Below are 24497 nucleotides of genomic sequence, written 5' to 3'. Positions count from 1 at the left end.
ATTCACTGTCGCGCACATTCACTGTCGCGCACATTCACTGCACATTCACTGTCGCGCACATTCACTGTCTTTCACATTCACTGACACGCACATTCACTGTCTTGCACATTCACTGACGCGCACAGTCACTGTCGCGCACATTCACTGTCGTGCACATTCACTGATGTGCACATTCACTGACACGCACATTCACTGTCGTGCTCATTCAGTGGCATGCAACTTCACTGACACGCACATTCACTGTCGTGCTCATTCAGTGGCATGCACACTTACTGACATGCACATTCACTGTCGTGCACATTCACTGACATGCACATTCACTGTCGCGCACATTCACTGACACGCACCTTCACTGGCATGCACATTCACTGTCGCGCACATTCACTGACATGCACATTCACTGTCGTGCTCATTCAGTGTCATGCACATTCACTGGCTTGCACATTCACTGATGTGCACATTCACTGACACGCACATTCACTGTCGCGCACATTCACCATCGCGCACATTCACTGTCGCGCACATTCACTGACACACACATTCACTGTCTTGCACATTCACTGTCGTGCACATTCACTGATGTGCACATTCACTGACATGCACATTCACTGTCGTGCACATTCACTGTCGTGCACATTCACTGTCGTGCACATTCACTGGCATGCACCTTCACTGACACGCGCATTCACTGTCGCGCACATTCACTAACACGCACATTCACTGTCGTGCACATTCACTGATGTGCACATTCACTGACACGCACATTCACTGGCATGCACCTTCACTGACACGCACATTCGCTGTCGTGCACATTCACTAACACGCACATTCACTGTCTTGCACATTCACTGTAGTGCACATTCACTGACAAGCACTTTGACTGTCGTGCACATTCACTGACAAGCACTTTCACTGTCATGCACACTCACTGTCGTGCACATTCACTGTCGTGCACACTCACTGACATGCACATTCACTGATGTCCACATTCACTGTCGTGCACATTCACTGTCGTGCACATTCACTGTCGCGCACATTCACTGTCGCGCACATTCACTGATGTGCACATTCACTGACACGCACATTCACTGATGTGCACATTAACTGATGTGCACAATCACTGTCTTGCACATTCACTGTCTTGCACATTCACTGTCGTGCACATTCACTGTCTTGCACATTCACTGACACGCACATTCACTGATGTGCACAATCACTGTCTTGCACATTCACTGTCGTGCACATTCACTGACACGCACATTCACTGTCTTGCACATTCACTAACACGCACATTCACTGTCTTGCACATTCACTGTCGTGCACATTCACTGTCTTGCACATTCACTGACACGCACATTCACTGATGTGCACAATCACTGTCTTGCACATTCACTGTCGTGCACATTCACTGACACGCACATTCACTGTCTTGCACATTCACTGACACGCACATTCACTGTCGCGCACATTCACCGACACGCACATTCACTGACACGCACATTCACTGATGTGCACAATCACTGTCTTGCACATTCACTGTCGTGCACATTCACTGATGTGCACATTCACTGATGTGCACATTCACTGGCGTGCACATTCACTGTCTTGCACATTCACTGATGTGCACATTCACTGGCGTGCACATTCACTAGCGTGCACATTCACTGTCGCGCACATTCACTGATGTGCACATTCACTGGCGTGCACATTCACTGTCACGCACATTCACTGTCGCGCACATTCACTGATGCGCACATTCACTGTCGCGCACCTTCACTGACGTGCACATTCACTGTCGTGCACATTCACTGTCTTGCACATTCACTGGCGCGCACATTCACTGTCTTGCACATTCACTGTCGTGCACATTCACTGTCTTGCACATTCACTGTCGCGCACATTAACTGTCGCGCACATTCACTGACACGCACATTCACTGTCTTGCACATTCACTGCCATGCACATTCACTGACACGCACATTCACTGTCTTGCACATTCACTGATGTGCACATTCACTGTCGCGCACATTCACTGTCGCGCACATTCACTGTCGTGCACATTCACTTACACACACATTCACTGACACGCACATTCACTGTCTTGCACATTCACTGTCTTGCACATTCACTGTCGCGCACATTGACTGTCGCGCACATTGACTGTCGCGCACATTCACTGTCGCGCACATTCACTGTTGCGCACATTCACTGTCGCGCACATTGACTGTCGCGCACATTGACTGTCGCGCACATTGACTGTCGCGCACATTCACTGTCGCGCACATTTACTGGCGTGCACATTCACTGTCACGCACATTCACTGTCGCGCACATTCACTGTTGCGCACATTCACTGTCGCGCACATTCACTGTCGCGCACATTGACTGTCGCGCACATTCACTGAGGTGCACATTCACTGTCTTGCACATTCACTGTCGTGCACATTCACTGTCTTGCACATTCACTGACACGCACATTCACTGATGTGCACAATCACTGTCTTGCACATTCACTGTCGTGCACATTCACTGACACGCACATTCACTGTCTTGCACATTCACTAACCCGCACATTCACTGTCTTGCACATTCACTGTCGTGCACATTCACTGTCTTGCACATTCACTGACACGCACATTCACTGATGTGCACAATCACTGTCTTGCACATTCACTGTCGTGCACATTCACTGACACGCACATTCACTGTCGCGCACATTCACTGACACGCACATTCACTGACACGCTCATTCACTGATGTGCACAATCACTGTCCTGCACATTCACTGTCGTGCACATTCACTGACACGCACATTCACTGTCTTGCACATTCACTAACACGCACATTCACTGTCGCGCACATTCACTGTCTTTCACATTCACTGACGCGCACATTCACTGACACGCACATTCACTGTCTTTCACATTCACTGTCGCGCACATTCACTGCACATTCACTGTCGCGCACATTCACTGTCTTTCACATTCACTGTCGCGCACATTCACTGTCTTTCACATTCACTGACACGCACATTCACTGTCGTGCACATTCACTGATGTGCACATTCACTGACACGCACATTCACTGTCGTGCTCATTCAGTTTCACTGACACGCACATTCACTGTCGTGCTCATTCAGTGGCATGCACACTTACTGACATGCACATTCACTGTCGTGCACATTCACTGATGTGCACATTCACTGACATGCACATTCACTGTCGCGCACATTCACTGACACGCACCTTCACTGGTATGCACATTCACTGTCGCGCACATTCACTGACACGCACATTCACTGTCGTGCTCATTCAGTGTCATGCACATTCACTGGCTTGCACATTCACTGATGTGCACATTCACTGACACGCACATTCACCATCGCGCACATTCACTGTCGCGCACATTCACTGACACACACATTCACTGTCTTGCACATTCACTGTCGTGCACATTCACTGATGTGCACATTCACTGACACGCACATTCACTGTCGTGCACATTCACTGGCATGCACCTTCACTGACACGCGCATTCACTGTCGCGCACATTCACTAACATGCACATTCACTAACACGCACATTCACTGTCGTGCACATTCACTGATGTGCACATTCACTGACACGCACATTCACTGGCATGCACCTTCACTGACACGCACATTCGCTGTCGTGCACATTCACTAACACGCACATTCACTGTCTTGCACATTCACTGTCGTGCACATTCACTGACAAGCACTTTGACTGTCGTGCACATTCACTGACAAGCACTTTCACTGTCATGCACACTCACTGTCGTGCACATTCACTGTCGTGCACACTCACTGACCTGCACATTCACTGATGTCCACATTCACTGACACGCACATTCACTGTCGTGCTCATTCACTGATGTGCACATTCACTGACACGCACATTCACTGGCATGCACCTTCACTGACACGCACATTCGCTGTCGTGCACATTCACTAACATGCACATTCACTGTCTTGCACATTCACTGTCGTGCACATTCACTGACAAGCACTTTGACTGTCGTGCACATTCACTGACAAGCACTTTCACTGTCATGCACACTCACTGTCGTGCACATTCACTGTCGTGCACACTCACTGACCTGCACATTCACTGATGTCCACATTCACTGACACGCACATTCACTGTCGTGCACATTCACTGTCTTGCACATTCACTGTCGCGCACATTCACTGATGTGCACATTCACTGACACGCACATTCACTGATGTGCACATTCACTGATGTGCACAATCACTGTCTTGCACATTCACTGTCTTGCACATTCACTGTCGTGCACATTCACTGTCTTGCACATTCACTGACACGCACATTCACTGATGTGCACAATCACTGTCTTGCACATTCACTGTCGTGCACATTCACTGACACGCACATTCACTGTCTTGCACATTCACTAACACGCACATTCACTGTCTTGCACATTCACTGTCGTGCACATTCACTGTCTTGCACATTCACTGACACGCACATTCACTGATGTGCACAATCACTGTCTTGCACATTCACTGTCGTGCACATTCACTGACACGCACATTCACTGTCTTGCACATTCACTGACACGCACATTCACTGTCGCGCACATTCACCGACACGCACATTCACTGACACGCACATTCACTGATGTGCACAATCACTGTCTTGCACATTCACTGTCGTGCACATTCACTGATGTGCACATTCACTGTCTTGCACATTCACTGATGTGCACATTCACTGGCGTGCACATTCACTGGCGTGCACATTCACTGGCGTGCACATTCACTGTCGCGCACATTCACTGATGTGCACATTCACTGGCGTGCACATTCACTGTCACGCACATTCACTGTCGCGCACATTCACTGATGCGCACATTCACTGTCGCGCACCTTCACTGACGTGCACATTCACTGTCGTGCACATTCACTGTCTTGCACATTCACTGGCGCGCACATTCACTGTCTTGCACATTCACTGTCGTGCACATTCACTGTCTTGCACATTCACTGTCGCGCACATTCACTGTCGCGCACATTCACTGACACGCACATTCACTGTCTTGCACATTCACTGATGTGCACATTCACTGTCGCGCACATTCACTGTCGCGCACATTCACTGTCGTGCACATTCACTTACACGCACATTCACTGACACGCACATTCACTGTCTTGCACATTCACTGTCTTGCACATTCACTGTCGCGCACATTGACTGTCGCGCACATTGACTGTCGCGCACATTCACTGGCGCGCACATTCACTGTTGCGCACATTCACTGTCGCGCACATTCACTGTCGCGCACATTGACTGTCGCGCACATTGACTGTCGCGCACATTCACTGTCGCGCACATTCACTGGCGTGCACATTCACTGTCACGCACATTCACTGTCGCGCACATTCACTGTTGCGCACATTCACTGTCGCGCACATTCACTGTCGCGCACATTGACTGTCGCGCACATTCACTGAGATGCACATTCACTGTCTTGCACATTCACTGTCGTGCACATTCACTGTCTTGCACATTCACTGACACGCACATTCACTGATGTGCACAATCACTGTCTTGCACATTCACTGTCGTGCACATTCACTGACACGCACATTCACTGTCTTGCACATTCACTAACCCGCACATTCACTGTCTTGCACATTCACTGTCGTGCACATTCACTGTCTTGCACATTCACTGACACGCACATTCACTGATGTGCACAATCACTGTCTTGCACATTCACTGTCGTGCACATTCACTGACACGCACATTCACTGTCTTGCACATTCACTGACACGCACATTCACTGTCGCGCACATTCACTGACACGCACATTCACTGACGCGCACATTCACTGATGTGCACAATCACTGTCCTGCACATTCACTGTCGTGCACATTCACTGACACGCACATTCACTGTCTTGCACATTCACTAACACGCACATTCACTGTCGCGCACATTCACTGTCGCGCACATTCACTGTCTTTCACATTCACTGACACGCACATTCACTGACACGCACATTCACTGTCTTTCACATTCACTGTCGCGCACATTCACTGTCGCGCACATTCACTGCACATTCACTGTCGCGCACATTCACTGTCTTTCACATTCACTGTCGCGCACATTCACTGTCTTTCACATTCACTGACACGCACATTCACTGTCGTGCACATTCACTGATGTGCACATTCACTGACACGCACATTCACTGTCGTGCTCATTCAGTGGCATGCAACTTCACTGACACGCACATTCACTGTCGTGCTCATTTAGTGGCATGCACACTTACTGACATGCACATTCACTGTCGTGCACATTCACTGATGTGCACATTCACTGACATGCACATTCACTGTCGCGCACATTCACTGACACGCACCTTCACTGGCATGCACATTCACTGTCGCGCACATTCACTGACACGCACATTCACTGTCGTGCTCATTCAGTGTCATGCACATTCACTGGCTTGCACATTCACTGATGTGCACATTCACTGACACGCACATTCACTGTCGCGCACATTCACCGTCGCGCACATTCACTGTCGCGCACATTCACTGACACACACATTCACTGTCTTGCACATTCACTGTCGTGCACATTCACTGATGTGCACATTCACTGACACGCACATTCACTGTCGTGCACATTCACTGTCGTGCACATTCACTGGCATGCACCTTCACTGACACGCGCATTCACTGTCGCGCACATTCACTAACATGCACATTCACTAACACGCACATTCACTGTCGTGCACATTCACTGATGTGCACATTCACTGACACGCACATTCACTGGCATGCACCTTCACTGACACGCACATTCGCTGTCGTGCACATTCACTAACACGCACATTCACTGTCTTGCACATTCACTGTCGTGCACATTCACTGACAAGCACTTTGACTGTCGTGCACATTCACTGACAAGCACTTTCACTGTCATGCACACTCACTGTCGTGCACATTCACTGTCGTGCACACTCACTGACCTGCACATTCACTGATGTCCACATTCACTGACACGCACATTCACTGTCGTGCACATTCACTGTCTTGCACATTCACTGTCGCGCACATTCACTGTCGCGCACATTCACTGTCGTGCACATTTACTGACGTGCACATTCACTGACGTGCACATTCACTGATGTGCACATTCACTGACACGCACATTCACTGATGTGCACAATCACTGTCTTGCACATTCACTGTCGTGCACATTCACTGACACGCACATTCACTGTCTTGCACATTCACTAACACGCACATTCACTGTCTTGCACATTCACTGTCGTGCACATTCACTGTCTTGCACATTCACTGACACGCACATTCACTGATGTGCACAATCACTGTCTTGCACATTCACTGTCGTGCACATTCACTGACACGCACATTCACTGTCTTGCACATTCACTGACACGCACATTCACTGTCGCGCACATTCACTGACACGCACATTCACTGACACGCACATTCACTGATGTGCACAATCACTGTCTTGCACATTCACTGTCGTGCACATTCACTGACACGCACATTCACTGTCTTGCACATTCACTAACACGCACATTCACTGTCGCGCACATTCACTGTCGCGCACATTCACTGTCTTTCACATTCACTGTCGCGCACATTCACTGTCGCGCACATTCACTGTCTTTCACATTCACTGTCTTTCACATTCACTGACACGCACATTCACTGTCTTGCACATTCACTGACGCGCACAGTCACTGTCGCGCACATTCACTGTCGTGCACATTCACTGATGTGCACATTCACTGACACGCACATTCACTGTCGTGCTCATTCAGTGGCATGCAACTTCACTGACACGCACATTCACTGTCGTGCTCATTCAGTGGCATGCACACTTACTGACATGCACATTCACTGTCGTGCACATTCACTGATGTGCACATTCACTGACATGCACATTCACTGTCGCGCACATTCACTGACACGCACCTTCACTGGCATGCACATTCACTGTCGCGCACATTCACTGACACGCACATTCACTGTCGTGCTCATTCAGTGTCATGCACATTCACTGGCTTGCACAGTCACTGATGTGCACATTCACTGACACGCACATTCACTGTCGCGCACATTCACCATCGCGCACATTCACTGTCGCGCACATTCACTGACACACACATTCACTGTCTTCCACATTCACTGTCGTGCACATTCACTGATGTGCACATTCACTGACACGCACATTCACTGTCGTGCACATTCACTGTCGTGCACATTCACTGGCATGCACCTTCACTGACACGCGCATTCACTGTCGCGCACATTCACTAACACGCACATTCACTAACACGCACATTCACTGTCGTGCACATTCACTGATGTGCACATTCACTGACACGCACATTCACTGACACGCACATTCACTGGCATGCACCTTCACTGACACGCACATTCGCTGTCGTGCACATTCACTAACACGCACATTCACTGTCTTGCACATTCACTGTCGTGCACATTCACTGACAAGCACTTTGACTGTCGTGCACATTCACTGACAAGCACTTTCACTGTCATGCACACTCACTGTCGTGCACATTCACTGTCGTGCACACTCACTGACATGCACATTCACTGATGTCCACATTCACTGATGTCCACATTCACTGACACGCACATTCACTGTCGTGCACATTCACTGTCGTGCACATTCACTGTCTTGCACATTCACTGTCGCGCACATTCACTGTCGCGCACATTCACTGTCGTGCACATTTACTGATGTGCACATTCACTGACATGCACATTCACTGATGTGCACATTCACTGACATGCACATTCACTGATGTGCACATTCACTGACACGCACATTCACTGTCGTGCACATTCACTGACAAGCACTTTCACTGTCATGCACATTCACTGACAAGCACTTTCACTGTCGTGCACATTCATTGACAAGCACTTTCACTGTCGTGCACATTCACTGTCATGCACACTCACTGTCGTGCACATTTACTGACACGTACACTCACTGTCGTGCACATTTACTGACACGTACATTCACTGATGTGCACATTCACTGTCGCGCACTTTCACTGTCATGCACATTCACTGTTATGCAGACTCACTGTTGTGCACATTCACTGTCATGCACACTCACTGTCGTGCACATTCACTGACACGCACATTCACTGTCGCGCACACTCACTGACACACACATTCACTGTTGCGCACATTCACTGTCTTGCACATTCACTGTCTTGCACATTCACTGACACGCACATTCACTGACACGCACATTCACTGACACGCACATTCACTGCACATTCACTGTCGCGCACATTCACTGACATGCACATTCACTGTCGCGCACATTCACTGTCGCGCACATTCACTGACACGCCCATTCACTGACACGCCCATTCACTGTCATGCACACTCACTGTCGTGCACATTCACTGTCGTGCACATTCACTGTCTTGCACATTCACTGACACGCACATTCACTGACACGCACATTCACTGACATGCACATTCACTGTCTTGCACATTCACTGACACGCACATTTGCTGTCTTGCACATTCACTGACACGCACATTCACTGCACATTCACTGACACGCACATTGTCTGCACATTCACTGTCTTGCACATTCACTGTCTTGTACATTCACTGACACGCACATTCACTGACATGCACATTCACTGTCATGCACACTCACTGTCGTGCACATTCACTGTCATGCACATTCACTGTCATGCACACTCACTGTTATGCACATTCACTGTCATGCACACTCACTGTCGTGCACATTCACTGACACGCACATTCACTGTCGCACACACTCACTGTCTTGCACATTCACTGACACGCACATTCACTGACACGCACATTCACTGTCGTGCACATTCACAGTCGCGCACATTCACTGCACATTCACTGTCTTGCACATTCACTGACACGCACATTCACTGTCTTGCACATTCACTGACACACACATTCACTGCACATTCACTGTCGCGCACATTCACTGACACGCACATTCCCTGTCGCGCACATACACTGTCGCGCACATTCACTGCCTTGCACATTCACTAACACGCACATTCACTGACACGCACATTCACTGTCTTGCACATTCACTGACGCGCACATTCACTGACACGCACATTCACTGTCGCGCACATTCACTGACACGCACATTCACTGTCTTGCATATTCACTGACACACACATTCTCTGACACACATTCACTGTTGTGCATACTCACTGTCATGCACATTCACTGTCGCGCACATTCACTGTCATGAACATTCACTGTCATGCACACTCACTGTCGTGCACATTCACTGACACGCACATTCACTGTCGTGCACACTCACTGTCATGCACATTCACTGACAAGCACTTTCACTGTCATGCACACTCACTGTCGTGCACATTCATGGACATGCACATTCACTGTCGTGCACATTCACTGTCATGCACACTCACTGTCGTGCACGTTCACTGTCGTGCACACTCACTGTCGTGCACATTCACTGACAAGCACTTTCACTGTCATGCACACTCACTGTCGTGCACATTCATGGACATGCACATTCACTGTCGTGCACACTCACTGTCGTGCACATTCACTGACACACACATTCACTGTCGCGCACACTCCCTTGCTCTCATTGTGGCACACTCAGCACGGCACCTCGTCATTCCAGGACCAGCTGCGACTTTCCCCTCCTGAGGTACAGCCCTGCCCCCTCCAACCGCCACAGAGTAAATTAAAGTGGAGGCCCACCCCTCCCCCACTGTCCCCCTCCCCCCTCCCCCACTGCCACGCCGTTCCCCCCTCCCCTCTGTCCGCCTGCCCCACTTTAACCCCATTCCATCCCGTTATTCCCCCTCCCACTGTCTCCCCCTCTGTCCTCTCCTCCCCGCTGTCTCTCCCCACCCCCCCACCCTCCACTCCCCCCACTCCCCAGCTTCTCCAACCTGACCTGACCTTGCAGCGAACATCCCGCATTCTTGGAACCAGTCTGGCAAATCTCCCCTGAACTCTCTCAATGACCTTTGAACCTTTCCTTTGGCGTGGTGATCAGAACTGAGAGCAATACTCCAGGATCGGAGGGGCATTTTTCAGGGTAATTCCTTTCCATTTTGGTGCTGTTTTCTTTCCTCTTTATTTGCCCCTCCCAGGAGATGCGTGGTGGGTAATGAGAGGAAAGTGAAGAGGAGAGGGTGTTGGGAGGAAGTGGCATAGTCATATTGTCAGCGCCCCAGAGATCAAGGGTAATGTTCTGGGACCAGGGTTTGAATCGGACCACGGCAGGTGTGAACCTTGAATTCCATAAAAATCTGGAATTACAAAATGGCTGTGAGATCATTGGCATAAAACCCCTACTGGTTTACTGAAGTTCTTTAGGAAATGGAAGGAAATCTTCCATCCTTACCTGCTCTGGCTTACATGTGACTCCCGATCCCCAATGTGGTAGACTGGTAAATACCCTCTGAAATGGCCCAGCAAACCATTGTCGGGCAATAAGTGCTGGTCCAACCAGTGATGCCCACATCTAACGAATGGGTTTTAAAAAATTCATCCTGGGCTCTTAAGGGAGATAGTTGGACTCAATTTTCCAAAACTCATTTGAAGATCGCCAAAGTAACGGCATTAACTCCAGAAAGCGGGAAACTACAGGTCAGTTAGTAGGGAAAATGTGAGAGGCTATTGTCGTGTTATGTACTCTGGGATGACACGGGCTGCAACTGGATGCAGCTTTAACCAAAAGATACTCCAGACCTTGAAGTTAGTTCAATCTGATTTATTGAACCAGTAGCACAGTTAGCACCGTTCTCCGTGAGTTCGACTCTCTGCTAACCTAAGTGTGGTTACTCTGTCTGACTGAACCAGACTAGCTCTTAGCCACGTGCTGGAGGTGTGATACTGTACATACACCCTGACTCACTCTGTAGATGTTCATCAGTGGAAAGAGGCGGAGTGTGTGTGCCTTATGCCTTTTATAGTGAGAAACCACCCCTGAGTGTCCTGCCTGCTCATTGGTCATGTCCTGTTCTCTGTGTTCATTAGCTGCCTGTCTGTATATCATGACATCTCCTCTTTTGTTTTATGTTTTGTTGGCACATGGGAACGTACTTACATGTGCTGGCATATATTAACATATTTACAAGCGGTGGCATAAGTGAACGTATTTACATGTGAAGACAGCTGTCTAATGTGAGAAAACAGAACATAGCAAACAAAACAAATGTTCATAAGTCCGGTCTCTGGGGCTGGCGTCTGATCCTGGTCGACCGCCGGAGAGGTGGTGGTGGGGACGACGGCACCTTGACAGGCGGGATGGAAGCCTGACTGGCGGCCTCTTAGTTCGAGGCATCAGGAGGTGGCAAAACAACGGACAGAAACGGAGAAGAAAGCGGTTGTGGGCAGGCAACTTTACACAGTGCCGTCTGTTTGGTCGCACAACAGAACCATCAGCCATACGTACAACATACGAGCGGGGCGCAGCCTGTCGAACAACGACAGCTGGAGCAGACCAGCCACCATCCGGTAATTTGATCTTGACAGTGTCTGCCGGGGATAACACGGGCAAATCGGTGGCATGAGCATCATAGCCCTGCTTTTGCTGGTTTCGGAGCTGCTGCACCTTCTGCAGCACCGGGAGGTGATCCAGGTTGGGCAAGTGTATGGCTGGAAGTGTCATCCGCAGGTCCCTGTTCATCAGGAGTTGAGCCGGCAACATGCCAGTGGACAGTGGGGTCGCCCTGTATGCAAGCAGTCTGCACTTCTCGACGCCCAGGTGTCCCTCATGGATTTGGCGGAGCACCAAGCTCTGGAGACCGAGTGGAATGACAATCCGGCCAGCTTGAGGAGGATACCATCAATCACCATCAGGTCATCCTTTACATTGTAAAATTGAGGGCACTGCCCTTTCTGCCAGCCATTGGCGAGGTGGTGCATGACACGCTGCAAGAGGGGGTCTTTGGCTGTCTCCTCACGGATACGAACCACCTTCTCATCAGACGCCGGGAGGGTGCTAGCACACAGCTGCACCTGTGATTCAATCTGCCAGATGATTTCCAGCGGTTCACTAGGCAATGTGATGGAGCGGGACAATGCATCAGCGATGATGAGCTCCTTGGCAGGCGTGTACACTAAGTCAAAGTCGTACCTTCTGAGTTTGAGGAGGATGCGCTGCAACCGAGGCATCATGTCGTTCAGGTCCTTGTGGATAATGTGGACCAGAGGCCTATGATCCGTCTCGACAGTGAATGTCAGCAGGCCGCAGACATAGTCGTGAAACTTGAGAATGCCAGTGAGAAGACCCAGGCATTTCTTCTCTCTTTGCGCATACCTTGTTTCGGTGGGCGTCATGGCCCTCAATGCGTAGGCTACCGGTGCCCAGGATGAAGTGTCATCGCGTTGAAGCAGCACTGTAACGATGCCATCCTGGCTCGCATCTGTCGAGATCTTCGTCTCCCTGTCTGGGTCGAAAAATGCCAAGACGGGTGCAGTGGTGAGCTTGGCTTTCAGCTCCAACCACTCTGCCTGGTGTGCTGCCTTCCCCTCAAAGGCAGTGGACTTTTTCACCATGTTTCGTAGGGCCGTGGAGTGTGAGGCCAGGTTTGGGATGAACTTACCCAGAAAATTGACCAATGCCCAGGAAGCGCAACACCGCCTTCTTGTCTTCAGGGACCTTCATGGCTTCGATGGCCTTGACCTTGTCTGTGTCCGGGCGCACGCCCTGCTGAGAGATCTGGTCACCTAGGAACTTGAGTGTTGACATGCCGAAGCAACATTTGGACCTGTTCAGCTTCAGGCCATTGGCATGGACGCGGCGGAATACCTGCTGGAGACATGAAACATGCTCTTCAGGGGACGTGGACCATACGATGATGTCGTCCACGTACACACGAACCCCTTCAATGCCCTCCATCATCTGCTCCATGATGCGATGGAAGATCTCCGATGCCGAGACAATGCCAAACGGCATGCGATTATAGCAGTATCTGCCAAACGGTGTGTTGAAGGTGCAGAGCCTTCTGCTGGACTCCCCCAGCTGGATTTGCCAAAATCCATGTGACGCATCTAACTTGGTGAAAAAACGTGCGTGTGCCATCTCACTGGTGAGTTCCTCCTGCTTCAGGATGGGGTAGTGTTCACGCATTATATTCTTATTGAGATCCTTGGGAGCAATGCAGATGCGCAGGTCTCCCAAAGGTTTTCTAACACATGCCATCGAGCTGACCCTTGACTGGTGGTGCAGACCTGCACAAGGCTGCATTGTGGCCAGGCTTCCCGCAGTTTAAACATCTCCTGCCTCTTGCAGGGCAGTGTTTCTTTAAGTGGGCATTGCTGCAGTTCGAGCACGTCATGACGTCGGCGTCCTGACGCTCCGCGCGTTGTCGCACATGCGCAATGCGGGTGTCGGCCGCTTCGTTATCCTGTTCGCATCGCACATGCGTGGAGCCTCGGGAAAAGCGCGCGAAATGGCCGCTTTCATCAATACTGAGGCGCTGCATCCGGGAGATGGCCTGCACACCCTCTGCCTCGTTGGAGGCAAGATTCTCATTCTCAGCATATTTGTACTGGGCATTGCGATTTTTGGCGTGCTCATGCACTGTGCATATTTCAATCGCGACTGGCAGGGTCATATGCTTGATTTTCAGTAGCTGCTCTCTCAGAGGATCAGAGTGAACTCTAAAAACGATTTGGTCTCTGATCATGGAGTCAGCAATATCACCAAAGTTGCAAGACAGCGCTAGCAGGCGGAGGTTCATTAAGAAGGAGTTGAAAGATTCATCTTTACCTTGTAGACGCTGTTTGAATATGTAGCGCTCGAAGATTTCATTGGTGTCCACATCACAGTGACTGTCAAACTTGTCCAGGATGGTCTGAAACTTTGTCATGTGCTGGCCTTCGGTGAAGTGAAAAGTGTTGAAGAGTTTGATGGCTTGATCGCCCGCTGCTGTGAGGAGAAGCACGATCTTCCTCGCATCAGACGCACCCACAAGGTCCGAAGCTTCGATGTACAGCAGAAACTTTTGCTTGAATGTCCGCCAGTTGGCACTGAGATTGCCGGAGGTCCTGAGCTGGTGAGGAGCCTGAATCTCCTCCATGGTGCCGGGATGTCTTTGCTGGTCGTCACGGAATGGACTGAGGTAAACCACCTAGATTAGGCAGTCTCCTGGTAGCATTGGTTAGGAAACAGGAAGCAAAGGGTTGACATAAATGGGTCTTTTCCAGGTTGGCAAGATGTAACGAGTGGTGTGCCACAGTGATCAGCACTGGGACCTCAATTGTTTTTGTTAATAAATTTAGAATACCCAATTATTATTTTTTTTCCCAATTAAGGGGTAATTTAGCATGGCCTGCACATCTTTGGGTTGTGGGTGTGAGATCCACGCAGACACTGGGGGGAATGTACAAATTCCACATTGCCAGTGACCCAGGGCCGGTTTCAAACCCGTGTCCTTGGCACCGTGAGGCAACAGTGCTAACCACTGTGTCACCCTGCCCCTGAAGACCTCAATTGTCTACAATTTCTATAAATGACTTGGGTGGAGGCATTGAAGGGTTGGTTGCCAAATTTACAATGACACAAGATGGGTAGGAAAGAAGAGGACATAAGGAAGCTATAAAAAGATACAGATATAATCTTGGAAAATGTGAAGTTGTCAATTTTGGTAGAAAGAGTAAAAAGAGGCCTAGAGCACCATCAAACGACCACACCGCGCCCAGAAAGCAGCTCGCTGTGGTGTAGCATAGCTGATGGAAGCTGGGAGACCCTGCCCCCGGGGTCTACCCAACTCGCAACGCCTCATGAGATCTAACGCGATCTCGTCCATTGTGCCCATTGTGGCCAGGATCACTTTTTGGCAAATCTGCATATTAGAGCAAGACAGCTGGGTGGGGGGGTTCCGGGGCCGCTCACATAGTGCCTTGGGGCTTGGGGGGGGGGGGGGGTCAGGGGTCACTTTGTGGGCTTCATTTTTATATGGCGTACCGGTCTCTTGCTACACTGAGGATTTCCGGCGAGCGAAGCTCCTCAGTGCACAAAATGGGACTATGTGCGTGCGGCCTCAGCTGGGCATTCCCTGCCGAGGTCCACGATCTAACCCGGGAGCCTTTTCATAGCGTTTATGTAGGATTATTGCAGTTTAAAGCAGGATTTAACTGAATGGGAACAACATTCCATAGCAAGTGTGTTTAACGGCATATTTCTCGCTGCGAGCGCCGGGAAATACACCGCTACAGACACTTGCAATGGGACGTTGTTCCCATTGAGTTAAATCCTGCCCATATTCTCTAAATGGTGAGAGATTGCAGAGTTTTGAGATGTGGAGGGATCTGGTCGTCCTAGTGCATGAATTGGAAAAGACTAGTATACGGTTACAGCAAGTGATTCGGAAAGTGATAGAATATTATAGTTTATTGTGAAGGGAAGTAGGGAGGTTATGCTTCATTTGTACAGGGCACTAGTGAGACCACATCTGGAGTAAGGTAAAAGGTCAAGTTGCCACAGTCCCAGATGACCATAGGCTGCTTTCCCCTTTGAGGGGGAGAGCTGGCTGGTGGTGATTTAACCTGAGGGTCACCACACCTCAGGCGAGGGGCAAGATTGAGAAGGCGGGGCCTTCATGAATAACCATCTGGAGTACTGTGTAGAGTATTGGTCTCCTTATTTAAGGAAAGATGTAAATGCATTGGAGGTAGTTCAGAGAAAGTTTACCAGACTAATACCTGGAATGGGCGGGTTGCCTTCTGGGGAAAGGTTGGACAGGCTAGACTTGTATTCACTGGAGTTCAGAAGAGTGAGAGGCAACTTGATTGAAACCTTTAAGATCCTGAGTGGTATTGACAGGGTGGATGTGGAGAAGATGTTTCCTCTTGTGGGAGAATCTAGAGCTAGTGGTCACTGTTTAAAAATAAGGGCTAGCTCATTTAAAACAGGGAAGAGGCAAACGTTTTTCACTCAGAGGGTCGTGACTCTTTGGAACTCTCTTCCTGAAAAAGCATTGGAAACAGAGCCTTTGAATATTTTTAAGGCAGAGGTGGATAGATTCTTGGTAAGCAAGAAGGGGTGATAAGTTATCGGGTGTAGGCAGAATGCAGATTTTCGGTTACTATCCGATCAGCCACGTTCTTGGTAAATGGCGGAGCAGGCTCGAGGGGCTGAATGGCCCTCTCCTGATCCTTGTTCACTTGCTCATATTGACGGACAGGTGAAGGAAGCCATCTGTTCCATTGTGTATTCTTCAAACGAATATTAAAACTTGCAGGTTTAGGTGTGTAACATCCTCCTCCTCCAATGCACTGTGCCATGGGGTGGTAGCATGTTAGTCAACTTGCTCTCCCTCATGTGTCTGGTTTCTGATACCAACATGGCTGCAAGAGGAGACATGATGGAAATGCTCGATTGAGGAAGGCAAATCAAAAAATAATGTACCCCAGACCACTGTACCTTCCATATCCTCAAACACACCGTAGTCCACCGTTGTAACTTCACCTGTCTCCGCCCCCCTGCTCCCGCTCATTGGTTCCAGCGCCTTCAGCAGGAATTGCTCTGGAATTCTGTCCCTAAAACTCTCCAACTCTCTCTCCTCCTTTAAATTGATCCCACCTCTTTGAGCCACTGTCCTGATATCTCCTTATGTGACTTTGTATGTTTGCCTGAGGGGACAGATCAGGCTTCAGTGTAAGGCCTCATCTAAATGATGGCACCTCCAACAGTGCAGCATTGAGTATCAGCGTAGATTAATTTGAAGTATTCTTACTGACTTACCTTTCCTGTACCATTTATTATCCCATATACCTCCGTAAGATCTCCTTTCAAGGTTGAAAAGCACAAATGGTTCTTACTTTTCTCAGATGTACGGCAGAGCTAAGAAGTTTGGTGCGGGACATAAAATCGTAGAATTTACATTGCAGAAGGAGGCCATTCGGCCTATCGAGTCTGCACCAGCCCTTGGAAAGAGCACCCCACTTAAGCCCACACCTCCACCCTATCCCTATAACCCAGTAACCCCACCCAACCTCCTTTTTCCTGGACACTAAGGGGCAATTTAGCATGGCCAATCCACCTAACCTGCACGACTTTGGACTGTGGGAGGAAACCGGAGCACCCGGAGGAAACCCACCCAGACACGGGGAGAACGTGCAGACTCCGCACAGACAGTGATCCAGCGGGGAAATCGCACCTGGGACCCTGGAACTGCGAAGCAACCGTGCTAACCACTGTGCTACCATGCCGGCATCGCTATTACCAAACGATTCCGAAATTGTAACTGCTGAGTGGGAGTCAGCCAAAGGACCCAATTTTAATTGTGCAGGTGGATGGGTTTGTGAGGTTCAAAATTTTATGAGGACCACAAAGCAGAATGCTGCATTTCCAACACTGTATAGGATCTTTATTAATGGATTTCATAAATGATATGTATTATGCCAGAGAAGTAAAGAGCTGTTGCATTTGTGATTTATTTTGGAATTCTGGTCAGAGTTATTTGCACCTTTGATAGATTAGCAATTGTTCTGGGGACAGTTAGTTTGGCAAAAGCGAAGAAGCGAGTCACATCTCTATTATCAGTATGTTTATTTACTTGCATAGACTTTGTCATCCTCACTCCATCACCAGATATCTTTTCTGGCTCCAATCTGGCTTCTTTACCTATCCTTCAGGGCGTTTCCCTCTATTCCGCAGTGTGCATTGCATTTTTTTCTCTCTCTAATCACTGTGAAGTTACTGTGAAAAGCCCCTAGTCGCCACATTCCGCCGCCTGTTCGGGGAGGCCGGTACAGGAATTGAACCCCCACTGCTCGCATTGTAAGCCAGCTATTTAGCCCAGTGTGCTAAACCAGCCCCCACTAGTCCACAATCCCTGGCTTGCTATCATCTTCAACAGAGTAAAGACGATTTTGTTCCAGTGGGAAAAGTGAATCCCGAAGACCAGAGAATTCCAGCCACTGTTTAGATCCCAAGGACAAACAAAAAAAGGAGCTAGTAATGCCGAAATCTCAGAGGGAGATGGTGGCACAGTGGTAATTTCATCGGACTAGTAACCCAGAGGCCCAGGCAAGTGGTCTGGGGGACATGGGTTCAAATCCCACTCTGGCAGCTGGTGGAATTCAAATTCAATTAATTAATCAGGAATTGAAAACTAGTCTCAGTCATGATGATCATCAAACTATCATCGATTGTCTTAAAGACCCATCCGGTTCACGAATGTCCTTCAGGGAAGGAAATCTGCCGCCCTTACCCGGTCTGGCCTGTATGTGACTCCAGACCCACAGCAATGTGGTTGACTCTTAACTGCTTCCAATTCAAGGGCAATTAGGGATGGGCAACAAGAAATAAGAAAAAATATCAAACAGATTATTGTACGAAATGAAACAAAAATGTGTGCAATAAAAATACATTTGTTGACATCAAAGCTTGAGGGAATGTAATTAAAATGGTTGAAGTGTGAACGGGAATGGAAAAGGGCTACAAAGTGTGAGTGGAATCGAGCTGACGGTCACAGCACACGGACAGTCTGAGGTGTGCTTTGCTGCTTAACCCACATCCAGGCAGTATTGCCACCTCTTACGTGTCAACCTTAGTTCTGGTTCTCTCGTGTCTGGGTAAGCAGGCTGTGGATTCAAGACTCGCTCTGCACCCTAATGCGGCACAGAGGGAGCTGCATTGTTGGGCGATATAAAAGATTCCATGGCACTATTTGGGCGGCATGGTAGCACAGTGATTAGCACTGTTGATTCACAGCGCCAGGGTCGATTCCCGGCTTGGGACACGTTCTCCCCGTGTCTGCGTGGGTTTCCTCCGGGTGCTCCGGTTTCCTCCCACAAAAAATTGCTGTTGGGTGAATTGGATATTCCGAATTCTCCCTCACTCTATCCGAACAGGCGCCGGAATGTGGCGACTAGGGGCCATTCACAGTAACTTCATTGCAGTGTTAATGCAAGCCTACTGACAATAAAGATTATTATTACTATTAATAAGAGCAGAGCAATTCTCTGGATGTTCCGACCATTATTTATCCTTCAAGCAACGCTGAGAGCAGATGATCCGTTTGTTTCTTTCATTGCTGTTATTGGGACTTTGCTATGCATGAATTGGATTCTGCAGGGCCTACACATCAAAAGTATTTAATTGGCTGTAAGTGCTTTGGGATGTCCACCGGTTGAGTGAAGCGCTACGTAAAGTCAAGCCCACCTATCATTCTGCAGCCTGCTAAAACATATTGTGTACTGGTTGGTATGAAATACCTTACCCACAGCATCAACTCCGAGTTTGTGAAGAAGACATGCTTCAGCAATCGTCTCAAAGCTGGGACCTCCAACCATGCAGTAGACACCTTCATGTACATAATCAGAGCAATCCAGTTCCCTGCTTATTTGCAGAGCCAGTTTTCCGAGGCTTTTGTCATACGCATCAGACATACAGGGAAAACGGGAACCAAACCTATCGATAAGAACAACACCATACTTTATTTTATTTTTAAATCTTCTCCCTCTTCTTTCAGTTGAAAGATTTTCTCACAGGTACAAAAATAATTTTGTTGGAAGGTTAAATAGGATACAATCTTTTCCTCTGACAGCACCTTCCGAACCCACGATTTCGACCATCTAGAAGGATGAGGACGGCAGGTGCATGGGGACACCTGCACCTGGAGGTTCCCCTCCAACCCCACACCATATCGCCTACCTCATTGTCACCGGGTCAAAGTCCTGGAAATCAGGGCAGCATGATAGCGCAGTGGTTAGCACAGCTGCCTCACGGCGCCGAGGTCCCCGGTTCGATCCCGGCTCTTGGTCACTGTCCGTGTGGAGTTTGCACATTCTCCCCCTGTTTGCGTGGGTTTCGCCCCCATAACCCACAGATGTGCAGGGTAGGTGGATTGGCCACGCTAAATTGCCCCTTAATTGGAAAAAATGAATTGGGTACTCTAAATTTTTTTTTTTTTTTTAAAGTCCTCCCTAACAGCACTGTGTACATACCACATGGACTGTTGCAGTTCAAGAATGCAGCTCACCACCATCTTCAAGGGCAGTTAGGGAAGGGATATCAATGCTGGTCAATCCAAAAATGCCAGGAACCCATGATAGATTTTTCGAAACATAGGGCTGGATTCTCTGTTTCAGCGGCTCAGTACCGGCACCAGCGGAGCATGTGTGGTCTTTTACAACCCAAAACATCGGTGCTGACCACTCACCGATTCCGGGACTGGTAGTGGAGTTGGGTGAAACTCCTGCACTGACAACGGGCGGTTCCCGGATCGCGCATGCGCACGGCTGACAACCTGCAGTGGTCACGCCATACAATATGGTGTCGGCCGTGCGCGGAACCGACCCGCCATCTGCGACCCCAAAGCCTACCCCCTGGCCACCCCCACCTGCCCCCCCCCCCCCAGCCTTCACAGAAGCAACCCCACCCCCACGCCAAGCCCGGTTCCCACATGGCTGACACCATACATATCCCGCGCCGTCGGGAAGTCAGCCCATCGGAGGTGGAGCACCACAGGATGGCTGGCTCATGACGCGCCAATGCCATTGCAACAGCGCATGTCGCGATGGCGCTATTTCGGAGGGGCCAGAGCATGGCTGACCGGCGTCAAACCGGCACCGATTTTGCCATGGGAGCCCATTTTCCGCCCGATCGCCAAACACGATTTTGCCATCGGGCAACGGAGAATCCCGCCCTATGTTCTCCCACTGGAGCTGAATTGCAATAGCTTTACCATCTCCTTGTGGTCGTAAAGCGGGGTGCGGTTCAGTGTTCCGCACCAGGCAAATGTAAGCCTGGTGGCTCATTTAAATATGCAGATCTGGTCCTCTCCCTCGCTGGCGAGATCCAGATCGCGTCAGGCGGAACGAGTCGGGTGACTCGCGACCGGCTCAGCGTCTGGTACGGAGACCGATTTGAGGCTCTCGCATGGTTCCACCATTGTGTCCGGTTTTGCTCTGGGGTCGCTGAATTGCCCCCTAGTTTCAGTCCTCCCCACAAGTGGAACCATCTCTCCATACCTCTCCTATTCATTTTAATGAATTCCATTTGGCCGCCCTGCAGCCTATGTCTCAGCCAGGCACAATGGTTGTTCTGTAACAGAGATATTTAAAATGGTGGGGTGGGGGGGGGGAGATTTCCCATGGTCGTTTTGGGGAATGACAGAGGGGGCGGAGAATTGAGCGGGAGCCCCAGAACAGTATTTACACTGGCGGGATTTTCCTGCTCAATTGTCCCTGCCTCCTTCCAGTGATGTGACGGGGATCCTGCCATATAATGGCGGGAACCCCATTGTAATATATTTAAATAGGATTTGCGGACCTCCCCGCTATAACATCCCCTCCCATGCTCGGATGGCCCCACCCCCCCGGGCCATGACGTCACGCGTCGTGAATCATGACAGATTTTGAAAAGCGGCGGACAGGTGAACGGAACCCTCTAGGGACACACAGCTAGGTACAGTCACCAGCGATGGTCATGCCCACGTTGTACCCTGGCATAATATCAAAGCTTCGACTGTATGAAACCTGCATGGCTACGTACCGTTCGTCATTGGGCCCGCAGAGGGGATGCTGCCCAGCGAGACCTGGCAGATTAATATGATCCTTAATGATCATGATGTCTCCTGTGTTGTAGCCATCGGCAACCGATCCTGCGGCATTGGTCACGATCAGGACTTCAACACCCAGCAATCGGAATACTCGGACAGGAAACGTCACCTTGGAAACATGGAGAGAAGACACAATTTAATGATGCCTGGAGAGACCTACTGCTGGCCTTCATATCCTGGCTGGCACGGTGGTTAGCACTGCTGCCTCACAGCACCAGGGACCCAGGTTCGATTCCGATCTCGGGTGACTGTGTGGAGTTTGCACGTTCTCCCAGTGTCTCCCTGGGTTTCCTCCGGGTGCTCTGGTTTCCTCCCACAGTCCAAAGATGTGTGGGTTAAATGGTTTGGCCATGCTAAATTGCCCCTTAGTGTCCTAGGATAGTGCAGGCGAGTGGCTGTTTCAGAGGGTCGGTGTAGACTCGCCGGGCTGAATGGACTTCTTCTGCACTGTTGGGATTCTATCATTCTATGATTCTAAGCCTGATGACGTGAAACAATTTCAGTCACCATCAAGTACTTCTGAAAAAATAACAGGCGTGCTGGGAACTCTTTAAAGAATAAAGTTGCTGGTATTTGGAAGTGATCGTTAGAAAAATCACCAAATGGGATTGCATCTCTCATCAAGCCCAAAACCAACATTTTACAAACTTGTAAAGCTTACAATTGACACCAACCAATCAACACTTATTTGTTTTAACATAAATTTAGAGTACCGAATTCACAGGCAATTTAGTGTGGCCGCACATCTTAATAATAATAATCTTTATTGTCACAAGTAGGCTTACATCAACACAGCAATGAAGTTACCGTGAAAAGCCCCTAGTCGCCACATCCCGACGCCTTTTCAGGTACACAGAGGGAGAATTCAGAATGTCCAATTCACCGAACAAGCACGTCTTTCGGGACTCGTGGGAGGAAACCGGAGGACCCGGAGGAAACCCACGCAGACACGGGGGGGAACGTGCACAGACAGTGACCCGAGCCGGGAATCGAACCCGGGTCCTCGGTGCTGCGAGGTAGCAGTGCGAACCACTGCGCCACCGTGACACCCTCAATCAACACTTCTTTAACCATTTCAACTAGTCTCGCACTATTTTCAATCTCCAAGAAAACCTTTTGGCTCGCCCTAGCTTGCATTATGATTACACACGATGCAAGGGCGGCGAATTACATCCATTGTCCCTCAGATTTCCTGTCGCGTTGGTTGTTTGTAAATTCCATTCTATCCCTTCCAACGGTTTCCTCAACAATTCCAGTGGTTTATTTGCTTCACCACCCTGTGCAGAAGCACGCATCATCTCTTGGGTGAAGAGCCTCCTGTTGTCAGCTTTGAATTTGCCTCTCGATAGTTTGAACATGTGAAACCCTGTCCTGCTAGGAACAGGCGCCGGAATGTGGCGACGAGGGGCTTTTCACAGTAACTTCACTTGAAGCCTACTTGTGGCAACAAGCGAATTTCATTTCATTTCAGTTATCACAGGAACAGAGAGCAGGCCAGCCTGTCCCTCGAGTCCCCCAAACCAATGCTTTTACTCCATTTACCTGCCATTGCTACATTCTTTCTTTGATACCTTCCCCCAACAGAAATCTACCAAGCGCATCCTCTAAAGCTCCAATCGTCCACAAGTATCCACCAGCTTTCGGGACAGAGAATTCCAGATTTCTATAGCACTCTATGTAAAATCATGCTTCCTGATTTCCACCCTGAAGAACCTGGTTATAATCTCGAAATGACACGTCCCTGTTCTCGATTCCCCCATGAGATAGTTTCTCCATACCTGCCCCAGAAAATCCTTTTAACGCTCAACTCAACCATCAAACCTCCTTACTGAAGGGAATACAAGCCCCCTGTTT

The 24497-nt window shown here is 49.4% G+C and overlaps 1 protein-coding gene across 2 annotated transcripts in view; it reads right to left on the bottom strand.

The window, feature by feature from the left end:
• pnp4a (purine nucleoside phosphorylase 4a) overlaps positions 1 to 24497 on the bottom strand; it is a 70245-nt gene that overhangs the window by 31878 nt on the left and 13870 nt on the right. For both annotated transcript variants that reach the window (XM_072515243.1, XM_072515244.1), the window contains exons 4-5: positions 22577 to 22752; positions 20301 to 20491 (exon numbers count right to left, since the gene is read on the bottom strand). In XM_072515243.1, coding sequence (XP_072371344.1) covers positions 20301 to 20491; positions 22577 to 22752 — 367 coding nt within the window. The remainder of the gene's footprint in view (positions 1 to 20300; positions 20492 to 22576; positions 22753 to 24497) is intronic.

Source organism: Scyliorhinus torazame, chromosome 8 (genome assembly GCF_047496885.1).
Source record: "Scyliorhinus torazame isolate Kashiwa2021f chromosome 8, sScyTor2.1, whole genome shotgun sequence".
Classification (NCBI taxonomy): domain Eukaryota; kingdom Metazoa; phylum Chordata; class Chondrichthyes; order Carcharhiniformes; family Scyliorhinidae; genus Scyliorhinus; species Scyliorhinus torazame.
This window is presented reverse-complemented; position numbering and strand designations above follow the sequence as displayed.